The sequence below is a fragment of the Balaenoptera borealis genome (genome assembly GCF_965194805.1).
Source record: "Balaenoptera borealis genome assembly, chromosome: 16".
Taxonomy (NCBI): Eukaryota; Metazoa; Chordata; class Mammalia; order Artiodactyla; family Balaenopteridae; genus Balaenoptera; species Balaenoptera borealis.
This window is the reverse complement of record NC_138872.1, coordinates 9,974,714-9,989,870: the sequence shown is the minus strand read 5'-3', so window position 1 is coordinate 9,989,870 and position 15,157 is coordinate 9,974,714. Positions and strand designations below refer to the sequence as shown.

The following is a 15,157-nucleotide window of genomic DNA, read 5'->3' as shown; positions in this document are numbered from 1 at the left end:
AGAGCTTCAGTGCTTCTGTGCCAATGAATCATCTGGGGGTGAGGAGGTCTCATTAAAATGCAGATTTTTTTCATAGCTTTGAGATATAATTGATATATGATATTGTGTAGGTTTAAGGTATATGATGTGATGGTTTAATACATGTATATCATGAGAAATGATTACCACAATAAGTTTACTTAACACCTCCATCACCTCAGTTTACCATTTTGTGGTAAGAACATTTAAGATCTATTCGTAGCAACTTGCAAGTGTATAATACAGAATTGTTAACTACAGTCATTATGCTGTACATTCGATCCCTAGGACTCATTCCTCTAATAACTACAAGTCTGTACCCTTTGACCAACATCTCCCCATTTCTCAAGCAGAACTCATAGAAACAAAGAGTAAAATGCAGTTTCAGATTCAGTGGGCCTGGGTGGGGACTAAGATTCTGTGTTTCTAACGAGCTCCCAGGTGGTGGTGACCTTTCTGGTCTGTACCACACTTCAGGAAAGTAAGGGTTTAGTGTATTAAAATATCACACAATGAACACTTTGATAGCAATTGTACTTAAATATAGTTTAATGTGCTTTTATTATGTTTAAAAATACTGTTCTGCGAAGGGTCCCGTAAGCTTCACAAAACTGCCAGGAGTCCACAGCAAGAAAAAAGGTCAAGAACGCCTTTATCTGGCATATTCCAGACCGGTCGCTCCACCAGCCAGGCCCTGGTGAGAAGACCACAAGGCGCGGAGCTGCCACTGACTCTGGGGACACAGGGGTGAGCAGGGCAGGCTCCAGTGGCCACTGAGATGGACACTGTCATCACAGCCTAATCTACACCCTCTCCAGCCTCTGGAAAAAAGTCATAAACGGAGTACTGTGGGCGCATTCTACCCAATTTTCCAGCAAAAGTGTTTTCATGTTCAATTGTTTAATCACAGAGGGAAAGAAAAAAATGCCTCAACTGACTTCATGATAGATTAATCCTGATATCAATACCAAGTGAAGAAATATAGAGTGGGATAAAAATACAAACACTGGAAGTCACTCTCTTTTATGAGGCTAAACACCAGAGAACCATCTTAAGTGCAGAACATGTGAAATTCAATCATCATTCTTGATGAAAAAACCCAAACCCAAACAAAACAAAACACGCCCCCAAACCAACTTCAGAAGGCTTGGAATAAAAACAACTTCTTTAACATGATAAATGATCTCGAGAGAATTCTTAGGACTCGAACCACAAATGGTGGTTAAAAAAATAAAAATAAGGCAGTTCCCTGGCAGTCCAGTGGTTAAGACTCAGTACTTTCACTGCCAAGAGCCCGGGTTCAATCCCTGGTCAGGGAACTAAGATCCCATAAGCCATGCAGCACAGCCCCCCCCCCCCCCAAAAAAAAGAAATCAAGATATTTCATTAGAGTAAGGGGTAAGATATGGATGGTTTATCTTCACCACTACTCTTCAACTCTGACCCAGAGCACCAAGGCCAAGGCACTCCTGATCAAGCAGAAAGAGAGGAAAACTCACTCTTTGCATATGATAATCTACCTGGACAATTCAAAAGAATCCACTTGAACTATTAGAATAACTAAGACAGCAAAGGGCCTGGAGAGAACACACAAAATTCTTTTGAAACTAGTCCTGCTCCTTTCAGCACTCTATCCAGTTCCTACGTCCCCCCTCGCTCCCCCATCCTTAATCCCAGTCTCCTCCCTAAAGATAAGCACATCCCCACTTGGAAGGTGGGGAGGCAGGGTGTGGGGATGATTGAATTAAGTGCCAGGTGATACATGATGCTCTGTGATTCACAATCTTAATTTAGTACTTTTCAGCTAGCCCACTGAGGAAAATACAGTACTTGTTTCTTTTGGACTTTATTCCTTGTGGGCTTTTCATGTGAATATTGGCACTTCTATTTCTTAAGTGATTGCTTGTTCAAATCCTTTTCCGTTGGAGTGATCTTTGATTTGTAGGCATCCTTGTGTGTTCTGAAGATGAACTCTGTCCCATGTTGCAAATTTCTTGTGGGACACTTGTCTTAACTCCTTAATGGTATCTTATTGTAAGTTTTAACTTTAGTCATATTTAATCTGTCTTCTTTGTGGTCTTTGCTAATTGTTTTTGCCTGTCTATTTCCCCCATAAATTTGTCCTCCTATATTTGCTAGTAAGTCATAGACTTTAATATTTAACTTATTTAGTATATTTGAAATTTGAATGGTAAATTTCCCTATTAAAAATGTCAATTACATTTTTAAAAAAGTCTGCTGTAAACCAAAATACGCCAGTTGGCTTGAGAACAAGCGCTTGTGGGACGATTGCACTGAAAACCGGGTGCTTTTCTTATGCTGCACCATTTTGACTTGAAAGAACTGAAAAACCATGATTATTTTCAGATTTGGTATTTGGCAGATGTTTTCTAAAATATGAACTAAGTGAGACTGTCATGTCAAGGAACGTTAATGATGATACTGTGAGGTTAACTTTTGGATTCTAAAAGAAAAGTTCGGATTTCAGAACATATATCCCCATTACCCTGGGCCTGCAGCATCCTAGTTCTTAGATACTTCTGATGAGATTGGTAATATTAAATGTGATTTTCTCCTATGGTTACAATGAAATGGGTCAACATTTGGAACAATTATAAAAGTTAGCAAAACCTACATTTTCCCAAATGTCCAGTGTATGACTATCAAATCAAGCCTGAGTAGGAGCCATTCAAAGTGGAAAACAAACTAATGAATGGATTTTAACTTAACAGTTTGAAAACTTTATGGATATGACTGCAAATTCTATACAGCAACTAGTCTTTAACAAACTATCATTTGTTGTATTTTGGTGTAGTATTATCTGAAAAGGTTATCAAAATACTCCTCCATTTCCAATTACATTATATGAGAGGCCAGATTTTCTTCATATACCCCAAAGGAACACATGGCAATAGACTGTATACTGGAATAGAGGGATGAGAATCCAGCTATTAAGACAGGTTTGCAAATGTGTATACAATGTTACTTATCACATTTTGTTTTGGGAAATAGTTACTTTTCATAGAAGTGTTTATATATAATGAGCTTACTGTTTTTTTTTTTTTTAAATATAAAAAAATTTACTTATTTTTTTGGCCACGTGGTGCAGCATGTGGGATCTTAGTTCCCTGATCAGGGATCGAACCCACGCCCCCTGCACTGGAAGCATGGAGTCTTAACCACTGGACCACCAGGGAAGTCGTCCACTGTTTTTAAATGAATAAATGTTTTAAAGTTTTCGTTCTAACTTTTAATGCAGTAACTGTCGAAAAAAAAAAAAAACTCTTTGGGGATCTTCAGTTTTGAAGTGTACAAGATCTCAAAGAGTGTCTGGGAAATCAATGTTCTACCCATCTGGCAAAGGTCCTTAAGTGATCACCCACACATATACTGCCATCCTTGCCTCCCACTAACAGCTGGGTCAGAGATGTCATTTGGTCTATATTAGTTCTTTTTCTTGGTAATAGAACCTTCTCTTTGTAGCTGGGCACTTGCCACACAGATTGAAGATTTCAAGCTCCCGGCCTTCATTTCCACAGCTAAGAGTGGCCATGTGACTAAGTTCTGGCCAAATGGGTGTCAACTCAAATGATGTGTGTAACTTCTAGGATGTGCCTTTAAGGTGCAGTAAGCCATCTCAGACCACACCAATGACAGCTACATCACTGGGATATCAAAGCAACAAAAGAAGAGCCCGAGTCCCTGAAACCATGGGGCCCGGCCACCATGCTTGGACTGTCACAGGAACGAAATACTTTGGTTTCATGCAGCCTTTAGTTGCTTACTCACTATTCCATGAGTCACAAGGGATACTACTTCTGGGTCATGCCCAGAGGGAAAGATGCTGTGAGCCTCCCAGGCCCCACTCCTACCTTCCACTGGGTAAGAGATTCAGAGAAGTAGAGCAATTGCCTTGGATCCAGAGGAGCAGCTCAGTGTACACCTACCAGAGGAGCAGCTCAGTGTACACCTACCAGAGAAGCAGCTCAGTGTACACCTACCAGAGGAGCAGCTCAGTGTACACCTACCAGAGGAGCAGCTCAGTGTACACCTACCAGAGGAGCAGCTCAGTGTACACCTACCAGAGGAGCAGCTCAGTGTACACCTACCAGAGGAGCAGCTCAGTGTACACCTACCAGAGGAGCAGCTCAGTGTACACCTACCAGAGGAGCAGCTCAGTGTACACCTACCAGAGGAGCAGCTCAGTGTACACCTACCAGAGGAGCAGCTCAGTGTACACCTACCAGAGGAGCAGCTCAGTGTACACCTACCAGAGGAGCAGCTCAGTGTACACCTACCAGAGGAGCAGCTCAGTGTACACCTACCAGAGGAGCAGCTCAGTGTACACCTACCAGAGGAGCAGCTCAGTGTACACCTACCAGAGGAGCAGCTCAGTGTACACCTACCAGAGAAGCAGCTCAGTGTACACCTACCAGAGAAGCACGGGTCTGCCCTGCATTTGCATCCCTGACTCAGTGAAGCCCACCAAGGACAGGGCCTTGCCTTATCCTTTCTGTATCCCCATCATGCTCTGTATCGCCTCAATAAAACATTAATCCAGCCCCTGCCTAGCTCTCTAGGTCCGCCTGGTACTGTTGACACTGGGGCCTGACAATTCTTTGCAGGGCCTGTCCTGTGCATTGCAGGATTTCGGCAGCACCTTTGGCCCCCACCCACTAGATGGCAGTAGCACCGCCCCAATGGAGGATTGCTCAGTTATCCTCAGGGCAGAGTCACCCACTTTGAAGTTGCCTAGCCAGGCCACCCTGCTGGGGAGGGGGGGGGCGGTCATCTTTGTTCAAATGGCTCCCACAGTCTGCATGCTCTTACCGACATCATCCTGGCAGCCTTGTCTTTCAAGGCTTCACTAGGAGGCCTTTCATGATCCACCCTTCCCAGGCAAAGTGGACCCTTTGTTGTCTAGTTTGCATAGCACGACGCCCATTTCCAGTAGAGACTAGTTGTCCAGAAAGCTGTCTTCTTAATGATGGAGCTTCAGGGTTTTAGCTGGGCGTATGGCTGCCCCTCTTGAAGCCATTTTCCAGCCCCCCTTCATGCCTGATGTGGCCACGACTAAGTTCTCCTCATTATCCCGCTAAGTCACAGGAGATGCTGCTTCTGGGGCATGACCTGAGGGAGGCATGCTGTGAGCCCTTCCTCCTGCTTCTTTTTTCCACTGGTTGAGAGACTGAGTTCTAGAGCAGCTGCCTTGGACCAGGAGACGAAGCTGTATGTTTAGGCTGCCAGCTATTCCACCAGCTGTGGACTATTTACTTCTTAAATTGTACTTGAGAGAAATAAATCTGATTGTGTTTAAGTCACTTAGTTTGGTTTCTCTGAGAGCAAAGACATCAGTATCCCAACTCATACAGGCTACTATAGAGTCTACACTAGAGACCAGAGGTTGGCCAAGTTTTTGTAAAGAACCAGAGAGTATAATACATCTTAGGCTTTGTGCAACATGCAGTCTCCAGCAACTACTCAATAACCCCACTGTAGGGCCAGAAAATAGTTACTTTTCATAAAATTGTTAATATGTCATGGGCTTGCTGTTACATTATTGGTAACAAAGCAGCCACAGATAATAGTTAGACAAGTGGGCATGACAACAGGCCGTACGTAGTGTGCAGAGCCTGGTTCGTGATCACGCATTCCTTTGCTCCAGCACGTATGGTTTCCCTGTATTCTCAGCAGCTGGGTGCTCTGAAGGCACCTTCGAGAAGCAACTTCATTGCTCTTATCTAAGATTCCTATGGCCACAAGGCCGCGGTATGCCCCTCCCCTCCCTCCACCGGCCTCTCCAGCTGCATCTCACACCCATTCGGCTCCTGCTCCCTCCAAGCCTTTGCGCCGCTGTTCCCTCTGCCTGGAGCCCTTCCTTCTCCTCATCTGGTTACTCAGCCATCTTTTTTTTTTTTCTCTTTTTGCCATGCAGCACGCAGGATCTAATTCCCGGACCAGGGATCGAACCCGTGCCCCCTGCAGTGGAAGCACAGAGTCTTAACCACTGGACCACCAGGCACGTCCCTCAGCCATCTTTCATAGTTTAATGTAAGAGTCTCTTCCTCCGAAAAGCCCGTCATGACCAGCCTAGATCAAATCCCCCTACTACAGTCCCGGTACTTTTCCCCTCGCCTGTTAGTAACCCTTATTGCCTTTGTGACTTTTTAGGTCCCAGACCCTCCCACTAGACTAAGTTTCATGAGGCAGAGAGACTGTTTCTGTCCTGCTCGCCACTATACGCCCAGCACTTCATTCATATCCACATCCTTGGGTTTTTTTCAACACTCAAGTTTTGAGCAAATGAATGGATACCTACCCGTGTGAATTCTTAGATGGCGGTCCAAATCTTTCATGCCATGAACAGTTTTGAAGTGGCAACCTAGAAAAGAAAAACAGGTTCCCTTAATATAAATAACCTAAAAGAGGAAAGCTACCAGGAATCTGAAATTCTGGCAAGTCACATGCTGAGTCAGTGAGCGAACTGATGCCGAGCTCCTGTGACCGAGCCCCGTACAGAGAAGGGGCTCAGCGCCTCGAGTTTACTCTTTACCTGGATAGCAGCAGTTGAAGGTCCTCTCCCCAAGGGTCGCTGTTTGTTCCTTTGACTCGGCGGGAAGAGCTGTGACAGGGGCTTTCTGGGTATCACTGCTGTCAGCGGAGGGATAAGTTGGTTTTGGAACATCATTATCTAGTTCTGAAGCTGAAATTGAGACAATAGTAAGCGTTACTTAATTTCTCAAATATAAGCACCACGGTAAGTCTTATAGCAGGTTTGGGCTTATTTCACCTACCACACCCCCACAAAAAAACAAAAACAAAAACCCAAACATCACAAGTTAGAAGCCATGCACACTCTGGTCTTAACAATCCTCTTCCTCTTTACCAAGTTCCAGCAAGTACACGGGACAAAGGAACATGGTATCGTGACAGGGACCCAACTGCCAAGATCCAGACTGCAAAACTTTGCAGCAGCGCTTCTTAAACGACGTGGGGAAGACCTGGTACATAGAATAATTTCCAATCCGTCAGACCAGTATTTTTTATAAAATAAAGACAAATTATGAGAAAAGTGGAATAAGACAATAAAAGCCCAAACATTATTAGATATGACAGAAAGCTGGATGTCGAGCTGTTTTTAAGTGCTTACTCTCCATTTCTGAATTTATTTTGACTCAACTCAGTAACAGGTCACAGACCACACTTCAAGTGCCACTGCTTTCCAGGACAAAATGCCACTGTTTCAACTTGAAAGATGGAGGAGGAGAAAAAAAAAAATCAGAGACTAAAAGATTTGAGATGGTCTGTAGTATCAGGACCTTTTTGGATCCCAATTTAAACATATTGTAAAAGCCATTTAAGGGGCTTCCCTGGTGGCGCAGTGGTTGAGAATCTGCCTGCCAATGCAGGGGACACGGGCTCGAGCCCTAGTCTGGGAAGATCCCACATGCCGCGGAGCAACTGGGCCCGTGAGCCACAATTACTGAGCCTGCGCGTCTGGAGCCTGTGCTCCGCAACAAGAGAGGGCGCGATAGTGAGAGGCCCGTGCACCGCGATGAAGAGTGGCCCCCACTCCCCACAACTAGAGAAAGCCCTCGCACAGAAACGAAGACCCAACACAGCCAAAAATAAATAAATAAATAAATTTATTAAAAAAAAAAAAAAAGCCATTCAAGACCATGGGAAGTGCAAACACTAACTGAAAGTTTGATAAGGGAATTTAAAAATTTTTTTTAAAGGTGTGAAGATGAAATTAAAGTTTTTAAAAGCATTCTAGTAGTTTAGGGATGGCTATTTATAAGTTGTATATGTCTGATGTGCTTCAGAATAATCCAGGGAGGGCAATGGCTGCACAGAACAAGATTGGCCACGTGTAACTAGTTGCTGAAACTGAGCGTCTGGCCCAGGAAGTTCACTGTACCATTCTCTCTGTTAGGAAGGCTAAGCTAGGTGAAACTGCTGTTTTTGTGGGCCAAACTGATCAGATAATTTCATACGGTTCAACCTAATATGCAGGTTTAAAAATTTCTATAACAAAGCCTAAGTACTCCCAGAAGATTGTAAAGTGATTTCTCTCCAAATAGATTTAAGACCAAGGTAAAAAAGAGGTGCTGTCAATATCTTCAGTCTTAAAAAATATATTAACTAGTTTATGAATTACAGGCCAAGGTCAGGGACTTTTGGCCCCAGTTATAGAAGGTGGATTCCATCTTTCTTGCTAGGTTTGTTAAGGTAAACCTTCTTACCATGAGAAGCTGTAGAACACGTTGATAAGGGCTTCAGTTGCAGGCACAGGGTTTGCTTAGCCACGTGCCAGCTGTGTGACTATTGGCAACTTAAGTAAACTGAGGCTCAGAAAGCTTATCTGTAAAAAGGTATCACCGACCTGCCTCAGAGTCAAGAGATGAACAATGTAAATTCTTGGTACAGCGCCCGGCCTCCACTGAGTCAATGCTATTACAGGGCTTCAGGTAAAGGACTGCAGGCATCACATCCAAGTAGCTGTGGTGCTTGAAGCCCCTTAACAGGGTCTGAACAACTGACCTAGTCCCGTAGCTTTCAACTGGGGGTCATTTTGCAATACCTGGGGACGTTTTTGATTGTCATGATCGTGTGCACACGTTTGCGATAGTGGCACCTAGTGGGCAGAGGCCAGGGACGTTGCTAAACATCCTATGATGCACAGGACGGCCTCCACACCTACATCAGAATCACCTGAATTGCGGGTTAAATGTAGTTTCCAAAGCCTCATCCAGACTTAACTGGGGGTGGGCCCGGGAACCTGCCTTTTTAAAGCACTCCAAGTGATATCCTCATACTACTCTTTAAGCCTTTGCTACTCAAAGGGTGGTCCTCAGAGCACCAACATCAGCGTGACCTGAGAGCTTGTTAGAAATGCAGAACCTCAGGTCCCAGACCTACAGAATCTGCACTTTAATGAGATCCCCAGGTGATGCCTATGCTCATTAAAGTGGCAGAAGTATAACTCCAAGCCAGCACTACTCAGAAACCTGTGCATCACAATCACCTGGAGGGCTTGTTAAGGTACAGGTGGCTTGGGCTCCACCTCTGGAGTTCCTGACTCAGTAGGTCTGGAGTGGAGCTGGCAATTCTTCATTTCTAACAAGCTCCCAGCTGATGCTGTTGGTCTGGGGACCACATTTTGAGAATTTCTGCTCTTCGAGAAGAGATACTGGCTCGGAGGAGATGCTGCTCAAGGCCGCAGGGCTAGATGGTTTCAGCCAATTAGAACCCACACTTGCCAGATCTGAAGTCCATCACTCTGCCCCTCAGAGGAAGACACAAAACCTTGCATTGTTTAGCAATTCACATGTTAAAGAAAGCCATTAAACTATTGAGGGTTTTTAATCCCACAGAAACCAAGGAAGACTGAAAAGCTGAAATCTAAGTGAGAGGCTCTAAAGCACAGTGATTTAGCAAACCGACTGGGAAGCCAGGTGATAAATTCCAAATTCCAATTCTATCCTTTACTAGCTGTGTGACCCTGGGTAAGTTACTCAACTTCCCTGTTCCTCAGTTTCCACGTCTGTAAAATGAGGGTTATGGCCCCCATCTCACAGGTTTAGACGAAGATTAAGTTCTTTAATGTATACACGTAAAAGAACCTTATACATAAGTCAGCACTATATAAACGTTACTGGTTTTATTCACTGATGTGTACACACATGAGCCACCAGATTCTCAGGGAGTGGAAAACACACTGAGCAATGCAAGTTTGAAGACAGGTAGAAGGGAGATGGATGGGTTAAAGCTATCAGAAAACTGTGCCCAAGGCTATAAAGGGTCACCAAGGCAGACTACGGCAGAGGCATGCAGAGCCTCTAAAGGCGACTTCCTCCTTCAATTTTAAGCATCCAGGAAAGCAAGGAAGGTCAGAAGCCTGCACTCCTGAGAAAGGTACAGCTGGGGCAGAGACCCTTCTAGTCTGAAAGATGGGGTTGGGGCCACATCTGACAGAACTCAGTAACCCTTTGAGAAACTGTTGATGTTCCTTCGGTAAGGTTGTTTTCCTGCCCCTCTTATGATTGAAGTGACTGAAGTCTACCAACTGACCTGCTCTGTTCTATCTCCTCCAAAAGCTAGGTGAGTTGCAAAGCCATCTGCAAATTAAGAGTGGCCCAACCTTAAAAAAAAAAAAAAAAAAAGGCGGGCTTCTAGCTCAGCATCATAACAGACCTAAAATGCGTGGAGGCGGAATGTCAGTTGCGAGGCTGCTTTTCCCCACAGTGGCGGCTGGTGTTGAGGTGCCCTGGCACCCACAGTGCTGCACAACACAGAACACCCTCCGCAACCCCTCCAAACACAGGGCAAGGCTCCAAGAGGTGCCCTCCAAGCGCTGTTTGCAGGAAGAAAAAGCAGCCCACGGCACTCACTTTGAACAGCCCGGGTTTATTCAGGAATTGTCTTTTATAATCGCTTCCCCCAAAGACTCAACATCCCCAATACCTCCCCAGTTCTTTTACAGAGGATCAGCAGAAGCCTTGCTCCCACCCCAGGAACCCCACCCTAGGGTTAGGGTGGAACCCCACTCCGGTTCCACCCGCCTATCGCCACTCTAGACCTTGAGCACAAACACAGGATATTTTGGTTATAGTAGTTCCATCCAGCCAAGCTTTAGGTTTTTTGTTTTTTAAAGAAACGTTTATTTATTTATTGGAATAAGTAATAAATAGATTGTTAATAGTTATAATCCAAAAGTTACTGTGAAAAGTCTCCTTCCAACCCCACTCCCCAGCTACCCAGTTCCCCCCAAAGGCAATGTTAAGAGTTTCTTGAAACATTTTGTTTAATTAGCTATTATTTATCTAAAGGGTTGGTTTTCTTTGGTTTTATTTTTAGGACTGTGTTTAAAACTAAAGCGTGATGCCAAACTATTAGTTTAGGGGTGACTTTGTTAAGCTTCTGCTCTCCTCCACTACCTCCTTGGGAGCGTATGGTCATCAAAGCCCACCAGAGAGACCTGCTGCTGGAAGTCTGATCCTTCTGGCAGGAGAGACTAGATCCCCCTCTCCCTTTCCGAGCCAGGAAAATGCGCGGGAGGGAGAGAAGAGAAGAAAGTTCTGCTAAAAACTCCTCTCGCTACCCCCTTGCTAAGCAAAAGGCAGCAGCTACCCACGGGCGGGAGGGAAGGTGGAGGGCAGAGGGACCATAAAGTAGGAACCTACATCGTCTGACCTGAGTGCAAGATAATCAGAAGGGGAAGCGCCTTAGAAATGCAGCGTCCCCGACTCCACCCCACCCCTGAGATTACAGCAGCGGAGGGGGTGGTGGAAGCCTGAGAATTTAGCGAGTTCCAGAAGCTCCCTACCTGCAGGCTCTTCAGAAGCAGAGGCCCCAAGGCCCACCGGGTGAGAACTACTGCCCCGGGGGGCTTAGGGTAGTCCGGGGTCCCTAGGCTTCTCCCGGAGCCCCTCTAGCCCGGTGGCAGCCGGGGTGAAATCCCACCGCGGCACTGCCCTGCTCACTCCCCGCCCCCAACATGGCTCCACTTCGCTTCCAGTAGAAGTCGAAGTCCTTACCGGAGCCCGGGGCTCCCGTCACTTCTCAAAAGCTCAACCGGACGCGCCTCCAAGCTCCAGCCTCGCTGACGCCCGAGGCCTCTGCACTTGCTGTTCCCTCTGCCTGGAATGCTCTTCCCTCGGCCATCTCCACCGCTCGCTCCCTCACGACCTCCAGAGTTTTACTCGACGGCGCCCTCCACGGACAGGCCTTCCCGGGACAACCCCCTCCCAAGCCCCTCCCAGCTTGATGTTTCCCCCGGCGCTCAGCCCTAACACACCTCGCGTTCCACCGCTTTATCTCATATGTGCCATCTTTCTCGCCTCCACTAGGCCATAATAAGCTCCAGGAGGGTCGGAATTCTATCCTCCCTGTTCGTTGCTGTGTCTCTCTCCAGCACCTAGCCCCAGGTCCCGGCAGAAGCTCAGACATTTTTCAGACCCTCCCCCCATCCCTCAGGAAAACGCCTGGGGCGCGGGTCTCGGAGCGCCCACCTTCCAGGCGCTCAGCCCCAGCCCAGCGCCAAGGAGGTCCGGCACCCGGGTGCCGGCGCACCCCGAAGACAGCCTCCAAAGGGGTCTCAGAGCATCCTTCCAACGTGTTCGGGAGATGAACCGTCACTTCATAGCGCTTGGGGGGAGGGGGAGTGGCTGCAGGAATCCCCTCGGGGAGCGACGTAATTTACCCGAGGAGGGTGAATTTACAAGGGGGGGGGGGTGTGTGTGTAACTCACAAAGGCGGTGTCAGCAAGGCCCGAGCCCCAGAACTCGGGTTGGAAGCTTCACCCGCCCTTCCACGCCCGGTGGCCGGGACCTCGCACCCGCGCGGCTCCGGGGAACGTCCGAGAAAACTGCCTCCAGCCCCCCGGGCCGGGCGTCCGCAGCACTACTCACCCGTCTCCCCCAGCACCTCCGGGGCCGCCTCGGCGAACTCCTGGCGCTCTGGCTGCGGCTCCTCGGAGCCGAGATGCTGGGGCCTGGCCTGCTTGCGCCGCGACATGGCGTGAGGACCAGGGCTCTGGCGCGTCCCTACGAGTGGCCAGCCTCACACAACCAATTCCCGGAGTTGGGAAATTACCCCCCCCGTCCCCCCCCGTCGGCCGGAGCGCGCATGTCCCGGCAATTCTGCTCCTCAGCCGAGCAGGGCGATTTATCAAGCGCCCTGACGGCTGATTGGCCCGGAGCCAAGACCTCGGGACTCCAGGGGAAGCGCGGTCCACACCCGGGAAGCCCGCACCACCTGGGAAGCTCGTTAGAAATGCAGACTCTCGGGCTCCACCCCAGACCCACTGAATCAGAATCTGCATTTTAACAAGCTCCCCAGGTGATTCGCATGCACATTTAAGTTTGAGAAACCGTGTCTGCATTTTAACGAGATCCCCAGGTGATTCGTTTGCCCATTAAAATTTTAGAAGCACGGCTCTCCTCCAATTTAATGTGCGCGCGAATCACGGGGGATCTCGTTAAAATGCAGATTCTGACTCAGTGGGTCTGGGGTGGGGCCTGAGCGTCTGTATTTCTAACGAGCTCCCAGGTGATGCCGTTGCGGCTCCTGCCGCAGAGGCCGCGCTTTTAGATTCTGGCTTAATTGGTCTGGGCTGAAACCTGGGCATTGGTGTACATATATTTTAAAAAGCTTCCCCAGGTTATTCTGAAGGGCAGCCAAGGTTGAGAAGCACGACCTCCACTCGTGGCTGCATATTCGAATTTAAAATTTAAATGAGGCTAGTGCGTCTCCAACGGCAGGGTGAACTTACTGGTCCTGGAAGAGTTGGTTAAAAATGCAGATTCCGGAAGTTTTGGCTTCAGGCGGCGGAACCCAGGCATCTGCATTTCCATGCAGCGTCTCTCCCCCGGCCCCCGCACTCTGGCGCCAGGGGTCTGAGACCACACGGAGGAAAGAGGCCTGGGGCCGACAGGGGCGCGGGCCCCGCCCAGCAGGTGACTGAGGCGTGGTCCTCGGGGGGTTGAGCTAATTGGCGTTCGTGTTCAGACTGACTGCGCCCCTGATGAGACCCGAGGGGACCCCTCCTTGCACCAGGTAAACGACATCCAACAGGGAGCAAGAAAGCCACCTACAAGCCCCAGATATTTACTTTCTTCCATTGGGGAGTTACTTAAGGCGGGGCTGTGCCCCAAGCTTGCCCGAACCTGAGAGTCACGTGGGGGCCTTGGTTAAAAAAGACCAGTGTTCAGCTCTGAATCCGTGGGGCGGGGACTGGGAATCCGTATTTCTAACATCTCCGCGGTGAGCTTTTCTGCCGTGGCTTGCTCCGGCCCTGTGGGGTTTCGCAGCGTCCTGTAATTCACCTTCTGGGAGGTTACCCTTGACAAACCCTAGGGGACTGTCTGCAAGAAGAGCATTTTTATATTTCTTAAAAAAGGAGCTGTTTTCCTCAAACTTCCCGTTGATTTTCAAGTTGTGAATTGATTGTAGGGATGTTTGTGTAAAGCCAGGTGAAGTCACTCAAGGTTAAATTTTCGAGATAAATTTTTAAAAAGCAACTTTAAAAGTTTTCTTTGGGATGTGTGTATATGTGTCTAGGTACACATATATGTAAAGCCATTTCAAAACATATGTGTGCTTCTGTTTATCGTGTGACCTTTTGGAATGTCTCAGAAGGATCTCTAGGGGCCAATGGTTGCCTCTGGGGAAGTTGAAGAAGGAAATGCACCCAGCCGGGAGGTTGGGAGGCATCTGATACCGCTTTTTACTACTTGAGGTGTGTTTGTATTTGCTATGGATAGAAATAATTTCTTCAGCTCAGGTGCACACAACTGGATTAACCAATCTTTGGTACAAGACCCGTTGTCATCCCTGACCTGTCGCTGACCTGTATTTGTCTGGTTGCTTGTTTGTTGCTTGGCTTATTACGATATAATTAATACCAAGGAACTCACTGACCCAAGCTAGGACCTTAACCATAACCTGCATTTCTCATATATCCCCCTTCATCCCCTCCCCGAATTGAATAGCCGTCCACCTAAACCCTTCATTGTTCATTCCTTTGCTTTTTTTCCTTAGCAAGTCTTTTTTGCACCTACATGTATTCCTTAAATTTTAATTTTTAAAGAACTTCATGAAAAGGGCATGTAATCTTCCAGTAATTACTCCTCCCCCGCATTTATTATATTGCTAAGATCATCCAAATTATCACTGTTGTTCAACCAGTTTGATGTGTAATATTCCATAGTGTGAAAATATCACAGTTGCTTCATCTGCCTTCCTGTTGATGGGCACTTGGGTTGTTTCCCAGTCTTTGCCACGTGAATAATGCAGCTATGATCTTTCTAAAAAGTGTCAGTTTCTTAAATGAATGTATACATTGGTTGGATTGTAAGTGACTATGTAAGAAATGATGCCACAGTGGAGGCACCAATCTACACTTCTCCCAGCAAGGTAAGAGGTACCGTGGAGTCACATCCTTTACCACACTCCGTATTGTCAGATGTCTTAATTTTTGCCAATCAAACTGACATACAATGATATTTCACTACGGTTTTGATTTGCATTTTCCTTGAATATATTTCAACAAAAGGCAAAGTAAATTATCAATATTTTCTACAAATATAATGACAGCAACAGATTAAAACTTGCTTCCTGGGCTTCCCTGGTGGCG

General features: G+C 47.0%; 1 protein-coding gene across 3 annotated transcripts in view; it reads right to left on the bottom strand.

Moving 5' to 3' along the window:
• The window catches only part of ZFP64 (ZFP64 zinc finger protein), a 77,567-nt gene that overhangs the window by 7,822 nt on the left and 54,588 nt on the right, over positions 1-15,157 (bottom strand). For 2 of the 3 annotated variants that reach the window (XM_082362713.1, XM_082362712.1), the window contains exons 6-7: positions 6,572-6,721; positions 6,338-6,400 (exon numbers count right to left, since the gene is read on the bottom strand). In XM_082362713.1, coding sequence (XP_082218839.1) covers positions 6,338-6,400; positions 6,572-6,721 — 213 coding nt within the window. Of the gene's footprint in view, positions 1-6,337; positions 6,401-6,571; positions 6,722-12,431; positions 12,694-15,157 lie in introns of those variants that run through there. The other variant, XM_082362714.1, reaches the window with a different exon arrangement.